The following is a 21,357-nucleotide window of genomic DNA, read 5'->3' as shown; positions in this document are numbered from 1 at the left end:
TGTTGTAGGTGGGGAGTTGTGGTTGTAGTACGGGGTATTGTAGTGGTAGTTGTAGGTGGGGCAGTTGTGGTTGTAGTAGGAGGCATTGTAGTGGTTGTTGTAGTTGAGGGAGTTGTGGTTGTAGCAAGGGGAGCTGTTGTTGTTGTGGCAGGGGTGTGGCCAGGGCATTGTAGTGGTTGTTGTAGGTGCTGCAGTTGTGGTTGTAATGGGGGGCATTGTAGTGGTTGTTGTAGGTGCTGCAGTTGTGGTTGTAATAGGGGGCATTGTAGTGGTTGTTGTAGGTGGGGCAGTTGTGGTTGTAGTAGGGGGAGCTGGTGTTGTGGTAAGGGGCATTGTAGTGGTTGTAGTAGGGGGAGCTGTTGTTGTTGTTGTAGGGGGCATTGTAGTGGTTGTTGTAGGTGGGGGAGTTGCGGTTGTAGCAGGGGGAGCTGTTGTTGTGGTAGGGGATATTGTAGTCGTTGTTGTAGGTGGGGCTGTTGTGGTTGCAGGAGGGGGCATTGTAGTGGTTGTAGTAGGGGAAGTTGTTGTTGTGGTAGGGGGGATTGTAGTGGTTGGGGTAGGGGAAGCTGTGATTGTCATAGTAGCAGTTGTGGTTGTGGTAGCAGGAATTGTAGTGACTGTCGTACGGGGGGTAGTGGTTGTGGTAGGGCGAGCTGTGGTTTTAGTTGTGGACCTTTTTGTGGCCGGGGTAGTTGTTGTGGTTGTCTGCTTGGTTGTCGTTGGAGTAGTAAGGTCAGGAAAACCTAAAAAAAAAAAAAAAAAAGTCAGATATTTGTTCATCACTCTTTGATGAACTTACTGCCCAATACTAGCCATTGACAGCGTGGACACTTTTTGTATTTTGGCTACCTGGAATCAGGAGAGCATGCAGGTAGCTGATGAAGGAGAAGTTGCCCTGTTTACAGAACTTTCCACTAAAGTCATCCAGGTCCATAGACCAGACCAAAGCTCCTCCAAAGTTGTTAGATTTTAGGTAACTGACCTGAAAGGATGAAAAAGCAAACATTTCAACAGCTGTAGTCCTGTTGGCAAAGAGAAAGCGTCATTTGTCATTTTTGTCATTTGTCCAGTCATTTGCAAGGCAATACTGAGCAATAGTTGGAAACATACAAATGATTACCTTAGCATCAAGGCTGTCTTTGTTGTCATATCCAACCCATTGGTTTTCTGTTGTGGCATATGGAACTTTCTGATCAGGAATCAACTGTATATCAACATCTTCAAGGTAAAGACAAGTCTGAAATGAAGGGTCAAATGACATATTTAGATCTCACGAATGCCCCTAAAATTAACAGAATTTGGTGTTAGAAAAACAGTACAAGTGGTTAAGTACAGAAGCCGAGATCGGCCATGGATGTTTCTCTTTTTAATGCACAGTTATCTTGTGGTAACGACTTATTATCTCCTTATCTCAATATAACAAAGGGTGTTTTCTCTTGATAACGACTTATTATCTTGTTATCTCTGTATAACAAAGGTTGTTTTCTTGTGATAACGATAAAATTAAGAGAGTGTGAGTGTGTGTGTGTGTGTGTGTGAGAATGAGTCACACAGTTAGTGTAACGACTGTAAATGACCTTTAATGTGATAATTGTTTATGAGAACATCTTGTTTTCATTTAGTTTACTGTTATTCTTTGAAGCCAGGTTATTATTTTATTAATTACATTAGGCGCCAAATTCAGGACTTTTATTTTGAAATCGTCTCATTGTGAACCGAGAACACCCGTGTCCTTGTGAATCGTGTGTGTCTGCGTGTTGGAAGTGTGCCTGCATGGTTTTTGCTGAACGTAATGAAAATGATTTACTAAGCACCTGGCTGATAAAGGGCACAAGCTCTTATGGTGTGTCCGAAGGTGTGTTCAAGTTTACAAGGTTCCTGTAATAAACACTTTGGACCATCAGTTAGAGAGTCTGACCATCATCCAGCCGGGGATGCTACAGGGACGACATCAGGCTCACTTAGATTGCGGCGGTGTTATAGCTGAAGTCTTGCTAACCATCTTCTTAGTTCATGCACATTAATGTGTAAATTATTTGTAATAGCAACTCATAATGCTATTTCAGCCTATGTCAGGCCTTGATTGAAAAGATATGTGACGAGGTGATCAATATCCTCCTGCTCCCCTGACATTGCTACACTGAATGATGTTTCCTGCAATGATTTAATTTAATACACTATCGTTTTGTATTCTCGAGATCTCAAATTAATTAACTCGTTATCTCGGGAAAACAACGTTTCGTTATCACGAGATCCCGAGAAAATTATCCCGTTATCACAGGAAAACGGAAGAAATAAAATATATGAATGCATGGCCGTTCTCGGCTTCCATAGTTAGGTTATATTAAGGCTGTTTTTATAAATATATTAAATCATGCAGTTTTTACCTCATAGGAGGCCCAGAATCCGTCTACACCGGTGTAGCAGCCGTCGTCACCAGCACCACTGGCTGATGCTCCAACATTACTGGATGCAGAGGAGAGGGTAAAAGCACGTCCATATGTTGCTAACCCCAAGTTTAGCTTTTGTGAAGGTGCTCCCTGGTCCTGCCAGTACTGCATGGCAGAGTCCTAAAATGTTGAAAGGAAACAACTATTACAATGATAGAACTTCTCTAAATAGAAAGGTATCCAGGCAGTTGGAGTGTCAATCCCTGTACTTGCAGTGTTTGAGTAGATATTGTCTCCAGTGTCATGGGATCCCCGATATAAGGGGCTGTGGTGTCCTGTGACATTTTCCCAGGGTCCATGAAAGTCAAACGTCAGCACATTTATAAAATCCAGGTGCCTGATAAAATGCAGAGGAGATCAAGTACACCAAAACATGACAACAGATACCCAGGGATATAAAGTTAAGAATTACATTAATTCAGCCTTACATTGCAACCTGTGCGACTTCATAGCTGGCATTGATGATGGCTCTTTCAGCAGACACACTAGCAGTGACAATTAATCTCTCACGGTTGGTTGCCTCAGCCTCAAAGGCGTCTTTGAGCTCCTATACAACACAGAAGCGTGGCTCAGTCTGAGTCAAGGATAAAATCTTAAATTTTTGACATATTTCTTGCTGAAGAGAAATTCAGGATCTGACCTTTGTCAGCAGTGTGAATCTTTGCTTGTCTTCTGGTTGGCTCTGAACTCCTCCAGGGTACCTCCAGTCAAGGTTTATCCCATCAAACCCATTTGCCCTCAGTAGTGTGATAACAGACTGGATGAACTTTGTTCTGTCTTGTTGTGTTGATGCCATTGTACGGAATCTGTTAAACATTTGAACAAAACAGTGTTGTCAAGTAGAATAAGACAAATGAATAGAGCAGCACAAAGCAAAAATATCCAGCCTCAGGTAAATGGACTGGTTACCATATTTTTCACTCATAATTATAGTGAAAATATTCCACATAACTACAATGAGCAGTTACTTTACCAACCACTTTTTTTTTAGGGTAGAAGTATCAGTAAAAACAAAAAATAGCTTGGGAACTAGACAAATTTCATGTTGTTGGCAGATGAATCTGGCAGAGCAAATGAAGTAAGTAGCTAAGTAAAGTTTAACCCATTTACTTCACCATTTTAGGTTTAAGTTTAAGTTCACAGTTTTGTTTTTAACAGGCTTCAGCCCTGATTGGATGTTTTTTGTAGATGATAGGTGTAGGTGATAAAATCTCCAGATCAGAGCCAAATCATACTGTCCTCCCTGAGTGAGTTTGTATTTCCATCATTATATAGTGTCTGTACAAAAATGAATGTTACTTTTGTTGCTCATTAAAATGTTTTGTTACCAGCATCTCAGTTTTTTGCATGTGCACTAGATAAGGCTTTAGTGTTCTTGTAAGTAACTTACTTTCTTGTGTCAAAGGTTATGCCACCCACTGCCAAAAGTGTTTTCAGCAGCGGATTTCTGTTGGTAGATACATTTTAGAAAAGAGCATTTAACAAAACACAAAATATAAGATCATTTCCATCACACCTAGAGGCTAAAAACACTGACCTGGTTTTGAGTCCATTAAAGGACTCATATCGTTGTATGTCAGTTTCATTCTTGGGAACCAGCTCATGTTGGGCGTTAATGTCAGAAAAGGCATAGATCAGATGTGTACACTGGTTCGGATCGATATCTGAAACCTGGAACTTCCCGTCCTCAACTCTATTTTCAGCTGAGCTGTCGTAGTAACACACCAGCCTGGTGGAGGAGGCTGAGACATGAAGGAACATCAAGGCATTATAATTTGACAACTTTAATTATTCCACGACTTGGGGACATCATATAACCTCTAGAAGGATTTTTAAATATGATTAAGGATTTTCGAATATGTTTAATCGAACTTACCCAGACAGGAGATGATCAAGCAGAGTCCTTCAAAAAAGACAGATTTGGTCAGTGTTAAATAAGAATAAAAAGTAAACATAACGTAACAAGTCATTTCATCCATAATACAAGGTTTTCTCACTCACTTCTACTGGTTTCTAGCATTACATACAGGGTTTGGTTTCATCTTCTAAGGTTAATGGATTATTGTTCTTTCTGATCTCTGCAGTCACCCCAATACATTGGAGGTAAATGGAATTTAATTTTAAGTTCTAAAAATTCAGAATCACAGTGTCTATAGTGTACACACATTAACCAATAACTGTAACTATAATAACTTGCTTATTAACATGAATATAAGCATCAATTTCCTTGTTTATAGTCCTCATAAATAGGCTCTTTATCAATCATTACAAATAACCTTTTAATTTAATTATGTCCCCTTAATTAAAGATACATTATGTAATTTTTTTTAACCTCAAAATAACAGCATCAAAATCATTCATTCAGTCATTTTGGTAGTACAGTAACATAGGTTGAATGGTGTCTCTTTCTCAGCCACTCCGTCCCCCTATGTAACTTCAGAGGGTAGGATTAGAGTGTTACATAGCCTACATGTTTACTTCAACACAAATGTTTTCAAGGCATAACATAATCATGACCCAATGAGTTTTGTTTTCAGTTAGTGCTGTTAAAGCAGAATGACTATTCTTGTGGTAGTACCACTTAATTCTGTAAGGTCCATACTAAGTGTTTGTTTTTTTTTTTTGTAAAAATTCTTTAATGGCGGAGTAGAATGCAGAATAAACTATTAACAAGTTCTATTATAATGACTAATAAAGAGCAAATACGCTACTAATATGCGTAGCAGTGATGGTCATTATATAGTATGTACCCTAAAGTGTTTTGGGTTTAATTTTTTTTAATGCAATTTTACAGTCCAAAGCACAGGAAATCAAATTCCACTCATGTCCACTGTGTCCTCACTGTTTTCTTAGAGACAAACACAGTCAAACAATTAGGAACAAAAGTAATCTGCGTGGGCTCGATACCAGTGGAGGTAAGAGAGGAAATATGTGTTCATGTAATTTGGGTTAACTGAACCCTTCAGGAAACATTTACTTGACTGGCGTGTCTTACCTGCAGTCAGAGTGAGCTTGAACATTGTGTTGCTGTGGATAGGCAGAAATAGAAAAATGTGTTTAATATACAGAAAAATAAAAAAATATATAGATACTAAAACAGATTTTAAAACTGCTGATTAACAGGATGGTTGATCATTAGTATACAGGCCTCAACATTAGCACCAGCCACAAGGCAAAAGTATTCACAAGATTCCATTCAGACAGGGAGGACTGAAGTAGGCCTGCATTTACAGTTTTGTATTGCTACTCTATTTCTATTTATTGTAGTATAGTTCTTTTATTTCATAAATGCAGCATAAGATAGCGCAAAGAGGTTGTATTTAGACTCTGAATGAGTCATGGGTGTGTTTTTTCTGCATCATATTTCATCGGCTGTTGGACCCTCTGCGCCGCCGTTTCACAATCATCTGTCCTATCACCAACTCTGTTTGACTGAATATGAAAAAAAATTAAGTGATATTTAACTCTCTCTGTGTGTGTGTGTGTGTGTGGATCAGGTGGGATTGGTCATCAAAAGTATCATCCTGATCAATAACGATGGGATGAAAGTCTGAAATACATCCTTAATGCAGCAGCAGAAACTATATGGGTATCTCTACATTAACATGCGCATGTGCGCATGAGGAACAGATGATAAACTTCACTGATTATTCCAAACTCCTGACTCTACAGTTTTAAGTTTTGCTCATTAACTGTGCCATGATATTTGTTACATTGACATGACTTCATGCCTGTAAATGTTTAAAATAATGTGTACTTAAAATAGTAAGAAACAGACTACATTTTTGTCTTTAGACCATGTCATGTCTGGGGCTCCGTAGAATGCATTGGAAGAGACGAAGGGAAAAAAAATTGGCAAACACTCACAAACATGTGAGTCATCTCTTTTTTTGAAAATTTCTTTGAGTCTTGGTTGCACCTCTACACTGTCAGAAAATCTTTGCCCAGCTATCAAGCTTAAGGGCAGCTATTTGGCAACACTTGACAAACAGTTGATTTTAATTACTGTTCAAACTACTGTTTTCTTTTTTTTTTTTATCAAAGTAAAATAAATGCCTACAATCCTCAAATTCCAACATTAACAGTTACAGCCACAAGTGTATGAAACACATACAACTTTGTCACAAAAAACATTCATGAAGTTTGGCTCTGTATTGAATTTATTACAGGGCTTATGAAAATGTGGCTGAAACTATACAATATACATACAATAATGCTAATAATTGGTCAAATTTCCCTTTGTCATTTTCACCTAAATTAGGTGGTTTTTCATAGCCATTCACAACCTTCTAGTAGCTCAAATACCCAACTGCACCCAAGACCCAATCTTCTGGCTGATGATTTTAGGTTTTCTTGAAGAATTTGAAAATAATTACCTTTGTACCACTTCTGGCCCAGATATCAGATTACTCTTTTTAATTGTGTGTTTTAAATCCCACTGAAGATCTGATTAGATCAGATGTGATCTGACATAACAGGGTGGTTACTGTGTTTTTTAAGCAGTCAAGTTGGATGAAGGGATGTCCTGTCTCATGTAACAACACTGGTTTAAGTGAATAAACACAACATGTGTATTTTAAAATATGTAGAATAAAAATAATGTAAGGGCAGGAGCGCTTCCTAGACTCACACTGAGATTGTTAGAGGTGCACTTCAGATAGGAATACATGTAAACATAAAAGGACTCCAAGACAGCCTCTTTTAAACTATTCAAATTACTTTTCTTGTCATTTCATGGTCATGTTAGACCTTAGAAACAAACTCAAAATGTTTTTTGAAATCTTGATGCCAAAATGCATCATAGTCATTCTTAACCATGCTGTGACAGTGAAGACATTATAATTGTTTAAAAGAGGACGCCTTGCAGTTTTTTATGTGATGATTATGACAACATTCACATAATTGGCACAACATGCAATAATCGTAACATTAGGTTCAACAAAATGAAAAGAGAAAAGTCTTAACATTCCTGCTGGATTTACCTTCAGATCTGTTTGGTTACGCTAGCTAGTTAGTTAGACATGGAGCAGGTATAGCAATGTACGCAGGATCAACTAAGCAGTTTGCAAAATCTGGTTAAGTAAAATCGGATTAAAAGGACTACTTACAATGTTGGTGGTGACAGAAGTGTATACTGTCTCTCTACTCTGATGGACGATGTCTGAGAAATGTATGACTGTGTGGTTTTAAATTGGGAAGGGTGTTGATGGTTGACAGGGTGCGGCAATAAAGGGTGAGGATAATAAACGCAACACTGCAATTTCCAAAGCAATTAGACATGGATGGAAACAGAGACTAAATTACAAAATGACTCACTTAATGCGAGGCCCTTTTGATTATGAATTCCAATTGTATTTACTGAAGCAGCATGACACCACCATGTTAAAATATCTTCCTGTTAGGACTGTTCTGTCACTCTTACAGGGGGACTGAGAACCCTGAGGTCGTCAGTTTTAATATGGTCATCTTCCTAAGATAATGGCCTAAGTCATGTTTTCAAGTTTTTCAAAAGACAGAAAAAAACAGAACCAAATATAGAGTAAATGATATTTCTTAATCATTTCACATACAAAAGGTTTTGACAATAGATGATGATTTTCATAGTCCCTTGGGGTAAATATATATATCGACTGAGGATGTATGTGATTTGAGGTGGCCAGCATCATGAAGAGCTCAATGGCAAAAAAAGTATTTTTGTCAAAAATGACTTGGACCATTACTTTAAGAAGGTGGTGATATGCAATACTCATTCAGATTTCTCTAAAGCTAAGTTTTGAGATACAATGTCATCAAGAACAAAATGGCTGGCAAAAAAAAAAAATCAGTATCTGCACAGAGTGACCAGAAACATGTGAATACTTGCCCAATATAATGCAATGACAGTGGAATGATCCTGGGGTACAGAGCAGAGAGAAATTATAGCAAAAACATTAAAAAATATCTCACTATAGCTATTAATAGAGCCAAGTCTATTATTGTGTAAGCAGCATCAAAGGCATGGCTAATTGACTGTATATTCAGATATAGCTGCTAATAGACTTTCTGAACTCAACAAATATGTTCATAAAGTCACAATATGATGTAAGAGAAAGTGCCAATACATCAACAGAGCAAGTTGGTAGAAATGAGCAACAGCATTATAATCATCTAATTAAACAGTGGTTAAATAACAAAGAGGAAACACACCCCACAAAAGGTTAGCGTCTATGACAAAGCAAGCATTTTCTGATTGATACGTAATAAACAACAGTGTAACCAAAAAGGAATGTGCTAATAAAGGGTTGTAAAGCACAACAAAAATTTCAAACACACCCACTTTAGCATACACACCTATCAACATGTTGTTTTTGCTTTCTACTGAAAAACAGCAGTGTGTATTGTCTTATTAAAAAAAGCTTCAGTTCCTACTTTTCCCTCTGTTTTAACAGACATTGTAGAGGTTTCAGGATTGAGCTATGTACTAGACCTCATCCAGTTGACAGTAGGGAACCAGCAAGTGGAGATGAAACTTGTCTAGGGAAATTCTCCTTGTTGAGGTAGAGAGCTGCTAATTCTCCAAAGAATTTTAGACTCAGTGTGATGAATCAGATTTATTTAATACATGCAGCATGGAGAGAAGACCCAAAGTGTTCTTGATGACAATACACATGTTGTATGCATTATATATTCATAAATATAATGAATATTGTATATTGTCAGACATGGGGTAGATGAGAAGATATTGTCAAACTTAAGGCAAGGCAAGGCAAGGCAAGTTTATTTGTATAGCACAATTCAGACACAAGGCAACTCAAAGTGCTTTACAGGCACACACAAATTACATGAAAAGACAAACATTTCATTTAAAAGACATTAAAAATTACATTATAAAAAAAAAAAAAAAAAAAAAACTCAGAGTAATAATGCAGTTCAAAGACTTGAATTGCTTCAGTTAAAAGCAGTGGCAAAAAGAAATGTTTTAAGTCTTGATTTAAAAGAGGTGAGTGTTGGAGCAGACCTGCAATTTTCAGGGAGTTTGTTCCAAATATGTGGCGCATAGTAACTGAAAGCTGCTTCTCCATGTTTACTTCTGACTCTGGGGACTGAAAGCAGACCGGTACCTGACGATCTCAGAGGTCTGGATGGTTCATAACGCGGCAGCAGATCAGAAATGTATTTTGGCCCGAAACCATTCAATGCTTTATAAACCAACAACAGGACTTTGAAATCTATTCTTTGATAGACAGGAAGCCAGTGTAAAGATCTAAGAACTGGAGTGATGTGATCTACTTTTTTGGTTCTTGTTAGGACTCGAGCAGCAGCATTCTGAATCAGCTGCAGCTGTCTGATGGAGTTTTGAGGGAGTCCTGTAAGGACACCATTACAGTAGTCGAGTCTGCTGAAGATAAATGCGTGAACAAGTTTCTCCAAATCCTGCCGAGACATAAGCCCTCTTATCCTGGATATATTCTTAAGGTGATAGTAGGCTGACTTTGTAACTGTCTTAATATGGCTGCTGAAATTCATGTCTGAGTCCACAGTCACACCAAGGTTTCTGACTTGGTCTGTAGTTTTCAACATTACAGACTGAAGCTGAGCAGAGACTTTAAGTCGTTCTTCCTTGGATCCAAAAACAATTATTTCAGTCTTATCTTTGTTTAACTGAAGAAAACTCTGACACATCCAATCATTGATTTGTTCAATGCATCTACTCAGGGTATGTATGGGATTATAGTCCCCTGGTGATATGGTTATGTAAATTTGTGTGTCATCTGCATAACTATGGTAGCAAATTTCATTGTTTTCCATTATTTGAGCTAGAGGGAGCATGTAAATGTTGAATAGTAGAGGCCCCAGAATGGAGCCCTGGGGTACTCCGCTTGTCATTTTCATCCGTTCAGATGTGTAGTCACCAATAGACACAAAGTAACCTCTCTCATTTAGATAAGATTTAAACCACTTTAGTGTTGTACCAGAGAGTCCAACCCAGTTTTCCAGTCGGTCCAGTAGTATATTATGGTCGACTGTGTCAAACGCAGCACTGAGATCCAGTAATACTAAGACTGAGATTTTTCCGCTGTCTGTGTTTGAATGAATGTCGTTGAAGACCTTAACGAGGGCCGTCTCAGTGCTGTGATGTGGTCGAAATCCTGATTGGAAAGCATCAAAACAGCCATTTGTTATTAAGTAATTGTTCAGCTGTTGAAAGACAGCTTTTTCAATTATTTTACTTAAAATTGGGAGGTTTGAAATGGGCCTATAGTTATTCATTACTAATGTGTCTAGAGTTCTCTTCTTCAGGAGTGGTTTAATGACTGCTGTCTTAATGGCTTGGGGGAAGACACCTGAGAGAAGAGATGTGTTAACAATCTGTAGCAGGTCTGGAATCATGCAGTCTGAAACTTTTTTGAAGAACCCTGCTGGTAAAATATCCAGGCTGCAGGAGGAAGACTTCAAATGCTGTATAATGTCTTGAAGGTTTTTGTCATTAATTGGATCAAATTGTGTCAGGGTATTAGAGTTGGGTTTAGGTGGACAAAACGACAACACACCTCCAGTACCTGGTAGAGTGGCACTGACCGCTTGTCTAATGTTCTGAATTTTGGCAGTGAAGAATGATGCAAATTCATTACAGGCCCTGGTAGACAGATGTTCAGCTGCTACTGGCACAGGAGGGTTTGTTAACCTGTCGACAGTAGCAAACAAGGCACGAGCATTATTTTTGTTCTTGGTGATAATGTCTGAGAAGAAGGACTGCCTTGACTTTTTTAATTCTAAATTAAAAATGTAAAGTCTCTCTTTATAAATGTCAAAATGAACCTGGAGATTTGTTTTTCGCCACCTGCGCTCAGCTTTTCGACATTCCCTTTTTTCCATCTTGACAAGCGTGGCGTTTCTCCAAGGAGATTTTTTCTTACCAGGGACCACCTTCACTTTAGTGGGTGCAATGGCTTTCATGACATTTGTAATTTTGGAATTGAAATGAAGTACAAGGTCATTGACAGAGAACCTAGAGAGGGGTGGTGTGGAAGAGAAAGCATCAATGAATATGTCACCAGTGTTTTCAGTGATGTATCGCTTTGAGACAACCTGAGTTTGAACATTTGTGTGCACTGATATATCACTCTCAAAGAAAACACAGTAATGGTCGGAGAGAGCGACATCAGATACCAGAACCTTAGAAATGTTCAGACCCTTTGAGATAACTAAGTCCAGGATGTGGCCCCTGTTGTGTGTGGGTTGTGTCACATGCTGAGTGAGTCCAAAGTTATCAAGGACACAGCACAGTTCTTTAGTCCATCTGTCCTCAGGCTTGTCGACATGGATGTTAAAGTCACCAACAATTAACACACAATCAAAGTCAGTGCAGATAAGAGATAGTAACTCAACAAGGTCATCAAAGAAATATGTGCAGTATTTAGGTGGCCTGTAGATGTTTAGAAATATAGCTCGAGAAGATGAGTTTACCTGAAGAGCAACATATTCAAAAGAAGTAAAACTTCCATAAAACATCTGCTTGCATTTGAGTAACTCATTAAACAAAATACTAACACCTCCTCCTTTTTTATGCATTCTAGTTTCACTTATGAAAGAGAAATTTGGAGGACTGGATTCAATGTGAACAGCTGCACTGTTATCCTGGTCTAACCAAGTTTCAGTTAAAAACATAAAAGTAAGATTGTGTTTGATGATAAAGTCATGTATTAAAAAAGATTTTCCTGCTAGAGATCTGATGTTTAATAGAGCTACAGTTACAGTATCAAAACCAACTGTGCAGTTTTTTGCGACAGTTAGTGGCTGACGAGGAATGGGAGCTAAATTGAATGGATTGGCAGATTTAGTCCCGCATTTCCTGTTTCTCAACAAATTCACAATTTTTCTATTACCTGTAATCACAGGAATTGAGGAGGCAGCCTGAACTCCAGGGGGCCCTGGCTTTTCTCGGGGGAAAACAGTAGTGATATCAACTTCATAGCCCGGACCCGGCACATATCAGTAAGCGTTAATTGTACTGTCAGCATGGACAGGATGTACTTCGCTGTTTTCAGACTGTAGAGGCCAAAGATTATTCAGAGGGGGCGGAGGGGCACGATGACGTTTTGGCGATGGTGGTTTCAAGCGTGGCAGATTTGGGCGGGGTGTGAGTCTGAGTCCAACATTGACCAGCTTTTTCATCTCATCCGTGAAATCGAGGAGGGGGGAAGAGGGGGAGAGGCTGAGGCTGAGGCTGGCTGGAGAGGGCGGAGAGTTGGTTGGGGTTGGTGGAGAGTGGATGTTCCCTCTTGTTGCGACTGGGGGGGACTCCTCCTTGCGGAGCGAAGATGGCAGCAAGGACTCCTCCTCCTGGCACAGCTGACTTGTCTGTTCGAAGCTTATCTCAGGCACAAGTATTTCTTCTTCCAAGGGCTGTCTTATCAGTTGTTTTAGTTTGTTTTGCCTGGTGTCCTTGAAGGGAGGAACTGGTGTGTGGTGCACAGAGTAGAATATGTTGGAGGTTAACAACCTTACTCCTGACTTGTTAAGGCAGAATCCATCTGCCTTAAAGAGGTGTCTGCGTTCCCAGAAAATGTTAAAATTGTCAATAAAGTTCACCGATTGAGCGGCACATGTAGCTTTGAGCCATCTGTTCAACATCAACAACCTGCTGAATCTCTCATCACCTCTACGGACAGTTGGTAGAGGGCCACTGACAAACACCACAGTATCGAGAGATCTGACTTTGTTCAACAGATCAGTGAAGTCTTGTTTCAATACCTCAGATTGTTGTTTCACAACATCACAGGCCCCTGTGTGTAAGATGAGAGATTTCACTGTTGGATGTTCAGCGACAATGTCCAGAATTTTTTCTGAGACGTCAGAGACCATATCGTTGGTAAAACAGAGTACTTTGGTGTTCTTCTTGCTGCAAAAGCTGTTTACCTCCTTCACAGCAACATCACCCACAATCAGTGTTTGTGGTCCAGTCATTAGCTCTTTCTGTGGTCTTTTACTTTTGAATTTGGTCTCATAACTCTCCTTGTTCATTGACGGAGAGCTTGCACGGTCTTGATAAAGTGGAGCAAATCTGTTCTCCAGTTGTATTTTTGTTATTTGCGTAGGTACGCTCTTACTTTTTGTTTTCACCGTTGTCCACGGTTGTTTCCGCTTTGGTACGGGCGTTGAGGAGGCACTCTTTTCAGAGGAAAGTGCAGGCCAACCAGTTGCATCACAGATCTCAGGACGCTGGGCTCTGCCTGTTACTCGTTCTCCCAAAAATGATTTAACTTTAGGCTTTGCTCCAAGAATATTCCAGCAGGGATGATTGTTCCTGGGCTTTTTATCCAGTCCCCTGAACTCCTGTTTTGTCGAGTCATTGTCGGGGCTAATTAGCTGTGTGTTAGCAGGCTCTTGTCTGCTGTTTTGATTCCATGGGAGAGTAGTTTCGTTCCCAGATAGTCCATTCACTTCCACATTTACTTCTATCCGGTGGATCTTGGTTTCCAGCTCAGCAATTTTCTGTAGGATGTTCTGAAGGTTCAGGTTAACAAGAGGCATTTTGGTGCTAGTTAGCTTTAGCTGCTAATAGGCTTTAGCTGCTAATAGGCTTGTGCTACTTCGAAGGCCTCGTTCTGAAAGTGCGGAGTTCGGAAGAAATTTTTTTAGAAAAAGTGAAATAAGGCAGCAGCAGTCAGTTAATTTTTGTCCCAGTTGTTTGTAAATATCCAGGAGTTGCTGCCTGTAAACCTGCAGTGAAGAAAATTAATAACAGTGGAAAAAATAGCAAGCAGAAGCGAGAGCAAGCAGAAAAGCGTCTGCACCCAAATACAACTGTGTATAACTTAACAAGTATACACAGTTGCAATTGATTGTTAAATAACAGGTTTAATGAAATAGAATAGATTTAATAATTTTCTCTTCCTTGGCATTTCTGTTGTGACAGAGAATTCCTGGAAATCCATCTGAAAATTCTATTGCAAAATATTTATTATATTTATTTTTCACATATAAGTAATCAGTGAATAACCTTTTTTTTTTACAATGCCACCCACTTGTTAATAAGAATAAATATTGCCACTTATAGACAGTTAAATTATTTCTTTCACAGCAGCTGCAGTTTACATTGAAGACCAAACCTGGATCGCATTGTACAACGAAGACCCTCTGACCCGCACAGTTGTAATAAGAAGTTGGGTCATTAGGGACAGGGAGACGCTCATGATTCTTGCCATCACAGGGGATCACAGTTATAATAGGGGCAGCTGTTGTTGTTGTAGTAGGGGGAGTTGTGGTTGTGGTAGGGGGAGTTGTTGTTGTGGTAGGAGCAGTGATAGTTGTGCTAGAGGCAGTTGTGGTTGTAGTAGGGGGGGCTGTGGTTGTGGTAGGGGGAATTGTAGTGGCTGTTGTAGGTGATGCCGCTGTGGTTGTAATAGGGGGCATTGTAGTGGTTGTTGTAGGGGGTGTTGTTGTGGTTGTAGTAGGTGGAGTTGTTGTGGTTGTAGTAGGGGGAGCTATGGTTGTAGTAGGGAGAGTTGTTGTTGTGGTAGGGGGCATTGTGGTGGTTGTTGTAGGGGGTGTTGTTGTGGTTGTAGTAGGTGGAGTTGTTGTGGTTGTAGTAGGGGGAGCTGTGGTTGTAGTAGGGGGAGCTGTTGTTGTGGTAGGGGCAGTTGTGGTTGTAGTAGGGGGAGCTGTGGTTGTTGTAGCGGGGGCTGTTGTTGTTGTAGTAGGGGAAGCTGTTGTTGTGGTAGGGGAAGTTGTGGTTGTGGTAGGAGGCATTGTAGTGGTTGTAGTAGTTGGGGGAGTTGTGGTTGTTTTAGGTGGCAGAGTTGTTGTTGTAGTCGGGGGAGCTGTTGTGGTTGTAGTTGCGGGGATTGCAATGGTTGTAGTAGGGAGGGCAGTTGTGGTTGTAGTAGGGGGAGCAGTTGTGGTTGTACTAGGGGGCATTGTGACTGTTGTGGTAGGGGCATGGTTGTGGTTGTAGTAGGTGAGGTTTTTGAGGTTGTAATAGGGGGACCTGTGGTTGTAGTAGTTGGGGTTGTTGTGGCTGTAGTAGGGGGAGCTGTGGTTGTTGTGATAGGGGCAGTTGTGGTTGTGATAGGGGGCATTGTAGTAGTTGTTGTAGTGGGGCTTGTTGTGGTTGTAGTGGGGGTTGTTGTGGTTGTAGTGGATGGAGTTGTTGTGCTTGTAGTAGGGGGAGCTGTGTTTGTAGTAGGGGGAGCTGTGGTTGTAGTAGGGGGGTTGTTGTGGTTGTAGTGGATGGAGTTGTTGTGCTTGTAGTAGGGGGAGCTGTGTTTGTAGTAGGGGGAGCTGTGGTTGTAGTAGGGGGGGTTGTTGTGGTTGTAGGGGGAACTGTTGTTGTGTTAGGGGCAGTTGTGGTTGTGGTAGGGGGTATTGTAGTGCTTGTGGTAGAGGGGGTTGTTGTAGTGGGTGGAGTTGTTGTGGTTGTAGTAGGGGGCATTGTCGTGGTTGTTGTAGGTGGAGGAGTTGTGGTTGTAGTAGAGGGCATTGTTGTTGTGGTTGTAGTAAGGGGCATTGTAGTGGTTGTGGTAGGGGGCATTGTAGTGGTTGTTGTAGGGGGGGGCTGTTGTCGTTGTAGTAGGGGGAGCTGTTGTTGTGGTAGGCGCAGTTGTGGTAGTGGTAGGGGGCATTGTAGTGGTTGTTGTAGCGGGGGCTGTTGTTGTAGTAGGGGAAGCTGTTGTCATGGTAGGGGCAGTTGTGGTTTTGGTAGGGGGCATTGTAGTGGTTGTTGTAGTGGGGGCTGTTGTGGTTGTAGTGGGTGGAGTTGTTGTGGTTGTAGTAGGGGGAGTTGTTGTGGTTGTAGTAGAGGGCATTGTCGTGGTTGTTGTAGGTGGGGCTGTTGTCGTTGTAGTCGGGGGAGCTGTTGTTGTGGTGGTAGGGGCAGTTGTGGTTGTGGTAGGGGGCATTGTAGTGGTTGTTGTAGTGGGGGCTGTTGTGGTTGTAGTGGGTGGAGTTGTTGTGGTTTTAGTAGGGGGAGCTGTGGTTGTAGTAGGTGAAGTTATTGTGGTTGAAGTAGGGGGCATTGTCATGGCTGTTGTAGGTGGGGCTGTTGTCGTTGTAGTCGGGGGAGCTGTTGTTGAGGTGGTAGGGGCAGTTGTGGTTGTGGTAGGGGGCATTGTAGTGGTTGTTGTAGTGGGGGTTGTTGTAGTTGTAGTGGGTGGAGTTGTTGTGGTTGTAGTAGGGGGAGTTGTTGTGGTTGTAGTAGAGGGCACTGTCGTGGTTGTTGTAGGTGGAGGAGTTGTGGTTGTAGAAGAGGGCATTGTTGTTGTGGTTGTAGTAAGGGGCATTGTAGTGGTTGTGGTAGGGGGCATTGTAGTGGTTGTTGTAGGGGGGTCTGTTGTCGTTGTAGTAGGGGGAGCTGCTGTTGTGGTAGGGGCAGTTGTGGTAGTGGTAGGGGGCATTGTAGTGGTTGTTGTAGCGGGGGCTGTTGTTGTAGTAGGGGAAGCTGTTGTTGTGGTAGGGGAAGTTGTGGTTGTGGTAGGAGGCATTGTAGTGGTTGTCGTAGTTGGGGGAGTTGTGGTTGTTGTAGGTGGCAGAGTTGTGGTTGTAGTTGGGGGAGCTGTTGTGATAGTGGTTGGGGGCATTGCAAAGGTTGTAGTAGGGGGGGGAGTTGTGGTTGTAGTAGGGGGAGCAGTTGTGGTTGTACTAGGGGGCTTTGTGACTGTTGTGGTAGGGTGCATGGTTGTGGTTGTAGTAGTTGAAGTTTTTGAGGTTGTAGTAGGGGTACCTGTGGTTGTAGTAGTTGGGGTTGTGTGGCTGTAGAAGGGGGGGCTGTGGTTGTTGTGATAGGGGCAGTTGTGGTTGTGATAGGGGGCATTGTAGTCATTGTTGTAGGTGGGGCAGTTGTGGTTGTGGTAGGTGGAGCTGTGGTTGTAGATGGAGCTGTGGGCATTTTTGTGGTCGGGGTACTTGTTGTGGTTGTCTGCTTGGTTGTCGTTGGAGTAGTAAGGTCAGGAAAACCTGAAAGAAAAAGAATAGTCACATATTTGGTCATCACTCCTTGACGTTGCCATAACTTACTGCCCAATACTAGCCACTGACAGCGTAGACACTTCTTGTATTTTGGTTACCTGGAATCAGGAGAGCATGCAGGTGGCTGATGATGGAGAAGTTGCCCTGTTTACAGAACGTTCCACTAAAATCATCCACGTCCATAGACCAGACCGAAGCTCCTCCAAAGTTGTTAGTTTTTAGGTAACTGACCTGAAAAAGATGAAAGAAAACATTTCAATCGCTGAAGTCCTGTTGGCAAAGAAAAACTGGATTTGTCTTTAACCAGTCATTTGTCAAGGCAATACTGAGCAATAGTTGGAAATAAACAAATGATTACTTTAACGTCAAGGCTGTCTTTGTTGTCAAATCCAACCCATTGGTTTTCTGTTGTGGCATATGGAACTTTCTGATCAGGAATCAACTGTATTGTAACGTCTTCAAGGTAAAGACAAGTCTGAAATGAAGGGTCAAATGACATATTTAGATCTAATGAATGCCTCTAAAATTAACAGAAATTTGATGTTAGAGATGTTAGAACAGTACAGGTCATTAGATTATAAGCCTTTTGATATAAATATATTCAATCATGTAGTTTTTACCTCATAAGAGGCCCAGAATCCGTCTACACCAGTGTAGCAGCGTCATCACCAGCACCACTGGCTGATGCTCCAACATTACTGGATGCAGAGGAGAGGGTAAAAGCACGTCCATATGTTGCTAACCCCAAGTTTAGCTTCTGTGAAGGTGCTCCCTGGTCCTGCCAGTACTGCATGGCAGAGTCCTAAAATGTTGAAAAGAAACAACTATTACAATGATAGAACTTCTCTAAATAGTGTGTAGTCATTGTTGTAGGTGGGGCAGTTGTATCCAGGCAGTAGAAGTGTAAATCACTGTACTTGCAGTATTTGAGTAGATATTGTCGCCAGTGTCTTCGGATCCCCGATATAAGGGGCTGTGGTGTCCAGTGACATTTTCCCAGGGGCCATGAAAGTCAAACGTCAGCACATTTATAAAATCCAGGTGCCTGATAAAATGCAGAGGATATCAAGTACACCAAAACATGACAACAGATACCCAGGTATATAAAGTTGAGAATTACATCAATTCAGGCTTACATTGCAACCTGTGCGACTTCATAACTGGCATTGATGATGGCTCTTTCAGCAGACACACTAGCTGTGACAATTAATCTCTCACGGTCAGTTGCCTCAGCCTCAAAGGCGTCTTTGAGCTCCTATACAAAACAAAAGCATGGTTCAGTCTGAGTCAAGGATACAATCTTAAATCTCTGGCATATTTTTCATCATGTTTCTCACTGAATGGAAATTCAGGATATGACCTTTGTCAGCAGTGTGAATCTCTGCTTGTCTTCTGGTTGGCCCTGAGCTCCTCCGGGGTACCTCCAGTCAAGGTTTATCCCATCAAAACATTTGCTCTCAGTAGTGTGATAACAGACTGGATGAACTTTTTTCTGTCTTGCTGTGTTGAAGCCATTGTACTGAATCTGTTAAAGATTTGGACAAAACAGTGCTCTCAAGTAGAATAACATAAATGCACAAATATCCAGCCTTTTCGCTCATGATTATAAATCATAGTGAAAATATTCCACATAACTACAATAGGCAGTTACAGTATCAACCTCTCATTTTAGGGTATAAGTATGAGTAAAAAAATAGCATAGGAACTAGACAAATTTCACGTTTTTCACATATATTTTGCTCCTGCAGATGCATCTGGCAGAGCAAATGAAGTAAGTAGCTAAGTAAAGTTTAACCCCTTAACTTCATCATTTTAATTTTAAGCTTTTGCAATAGGCTTCAGCCCTGATTGGATGTTTTTTGTAGATTGGTGAAAAAATCTCCAGATCAGAGCCAAATCAGCCCTCCCTGAGTGAGTCTGTATTTCCATTATTATATAGTGTCTGTATAAAAATGTATGTCACTTATTTTGTTAGTGCCTGCTCATGAAAATGTTTTGTTATCAACTACTAGCATCTTACTATTTTGCATGTGCACAGATAAGGCTTAAATATTCTTATAAGTAACTTACTTTCTTGTGTCAAAGATTATGCCACCCACTGCCAACAGTGTTTTCAGCAGCGGATTTCTGTGGGTAGATATATTTTAGAAAAGAGCATTTGACAAAACACAAAATATAAGATCATTTCCATCACACCTAGAGGCTAAACACACTGACCTGGTTTTGAGTCCATTAAAGGACTCATATCGTTGTATGTCAGCTTCACTTTTGGGAACCAGCTCATGTTGGGCATTAATGTCAGAAAAGGCATAGATGAGATGTGTACACTGGTTCGGATCGACATCTGAAACCCGGAACTTCCCGTCCTCAACTCTATTTTCAGCTGAGCTGTCATAGTAACACACCAGCCTGGTGGAGGAGGCTGAGACATGGAGGAACATCAAGGCATTATAATTTGAAGACATCAATTATTCCACGTGTATATAACTTCTAGAAGGATTTTAAATTATGATTAAGGATTTTCGATCATGTAAACTACTTGTCATTAACTTACCCAGACAGGCGATGATCAAGCAGAGTCCTTCAAAAAGACAGATTTGGTCAATGTTAGGGATAAAAATAAAGATAAGAAATAAGCATAGCGTAACAAGTGAGTTATCATATTGACTCTTTTATAGTCCATATAAGTTGGCTCTTTGTTCGTAATTATAAATAATTGGGTCCCCCTAATTAAATTAACATCATGTACCTATTTTTAACTGAAAATATCAGCTTCAAAATCATTAATTCAATCATTTTGATGGTACAGTAACTTAGGGTGAATGGTTTCTCTTTCTCAGCCACTCCATCCCCTTATGTAACTTCAGAGGGTAGGATTAGAGTGTTACATACATGTTTACTTCAACACAACAGTTTTCAAGAAATAAAAATAAAATGACTCAATGAGTTTTGTTTGCAGTCAGCATTTACATTAAGTTTGAAATTTTTTTTACAGTCCTGGGATATGTGTTCCTTGTTAATGTTGTTTTGAGAAATAGAAATAAATACTTGTAGTTTGGTGTTTTGTTACGTAAGAAGGGTTCAACTTTACATTAAGTGTTATCAAAGCAGAATGACTGTTCTTGTGGTAGTACCACCTTATACTATAAGGTCTGTACTGAGTGGGTTATTTAGAGAAAATGATTTTATGCCAGAGTAGAATGCAAAATAAAACATCAATAAGTTCTACTTTAATGACTAATACAGACCAAAAGTGCTACTAATATGCATGCCAATAATGGTTAATTAGAGTATGTACCCTAAAATAAAGTGTTTTGGGTCAAATTTTTTTAATGCAATTTTGCAGTCCTAAACTCCAGAAATTTAATTTCAGTGAGAAAATATGTGTTGATGTAATTTTGGTGAACTGAACCCTTAAGGAAACATTTACTTGACTGGCGTGTCTTACCTGCAGTTAGAGTGAGCTTGAACATTTTTCTTGCTGTGTATAACCAGAAATAGAGAAATGTGTTTAATAGGCTTCAAAATTAGCAACAGCCACAAGTCAAAAGTTTTCTTAGGACAGTATTTACATGAGATCAGATGTGATCTGACAGAACAGGTTGGGTACTGTGTTTCTAATCAGTCTGTGTGGCATAAATCAGATAATTGGCAGGTTTAAAGTACAGCTGTAATGAAAGGGAAGTAACATTGTTTTGAGAGCATACCAGCTCAGGTTAACTTCCTACAAGAGCGTGTGACATTAAGCTTAAGGTCAGGCATTTGTCAACAGTTGACAAACAGTTTTTTTTAAGAACTGTAAAACTACTGTTTTTAATAAAGTAAAATACATTATGCATGTCTACAAAATCGTCTTCTGGTCGTCGTAGTCTTCTGGTTTTCTGGCACAAATGTGTTTCTTCAGCATATTCAACATGTTCTTGATGGGGTTCAAGTCAGGAATTTGGGAAGGCCAAAATCT

The 21,357-nt window shown here is 40.4% G+C and overlaps 1 protein-coding gene and 1 pseudogene across 1 annotated transcript in view; both read right to left on the bottom strand.

Moving 5' to 3' along the window:
- Window positions 1–5,470, bottom strand: part of LOC115585806 (chitinase-3-like protein 1) — a 7,892-nt gene extending 2,422 nt beyond the window's left edge. Inside the window, exons 1-10 of the mRNA XM_030424442.1 lie at window positions 5,446–5,470; window positions 4,327–4,353; window positions 3,988–4,192; window positions 3,841–3,897; window positions 3,091–3,256; window positions 2,879–2,997; window positions 2,664–2,787; window positions 2,388–2,570; window positions 1,121–1,237; window positions 858–982 (exon numbers count right to left, since the gene is read on the bottom strand). Of these exons, the coding sequence (XP_030280302.1) occupies window positions 858–982; window positions 1,121–1,237; window positions 2,388–2,570; window positions 2,664–2,787; window positions 2,879–2,997; window positions 3,091–3,256; window positions 3,841–3,897; window positions 3,988–4,192; window positions 4,327–4,353; window positions 5,446–5,470 (1,148 nt within the window). The remainder of the gene's footprint in view (window positions 1–857; window positions 983–1,120; window positions 1,238–2,387; window positions 2,571–2,663; window positions 2,788–2,878; window positions 2,998–3,090; window positions 3,257–3,840; window positions 3,898–3,987; window positions 4,193–4,326; window positions 4,354–5,445) is intronic.
- Window positions 5,471–16,388: 10,918 nt separating this feature from the next.
- LOC115585799 (chitinase-3-like protein 2) lies at window positions 16,389–20,869 on the bottom strand (annotated as a pseudogene).
- Window positions 20,870–21,357: the final 488 nt, after the last annotated feature.

This window comes from Sparus aurata, chromosome 7 (assembly GCF_900880675.1).
Source record: "Sparus aurata chromosome 7, fSpaAur1.1, whole genome shotgun sequence".
NCBI lineage: Eukaryota > Metazoa > Chordata > Actinopteri > Spariformes > Sparidae > Sparus > Sparus aurata.
The sequence above is the reverse complement of the archived record's forward strand: the minus strand, read 5'-3'. Positions and strand labels throughout refer to the sequence as shown.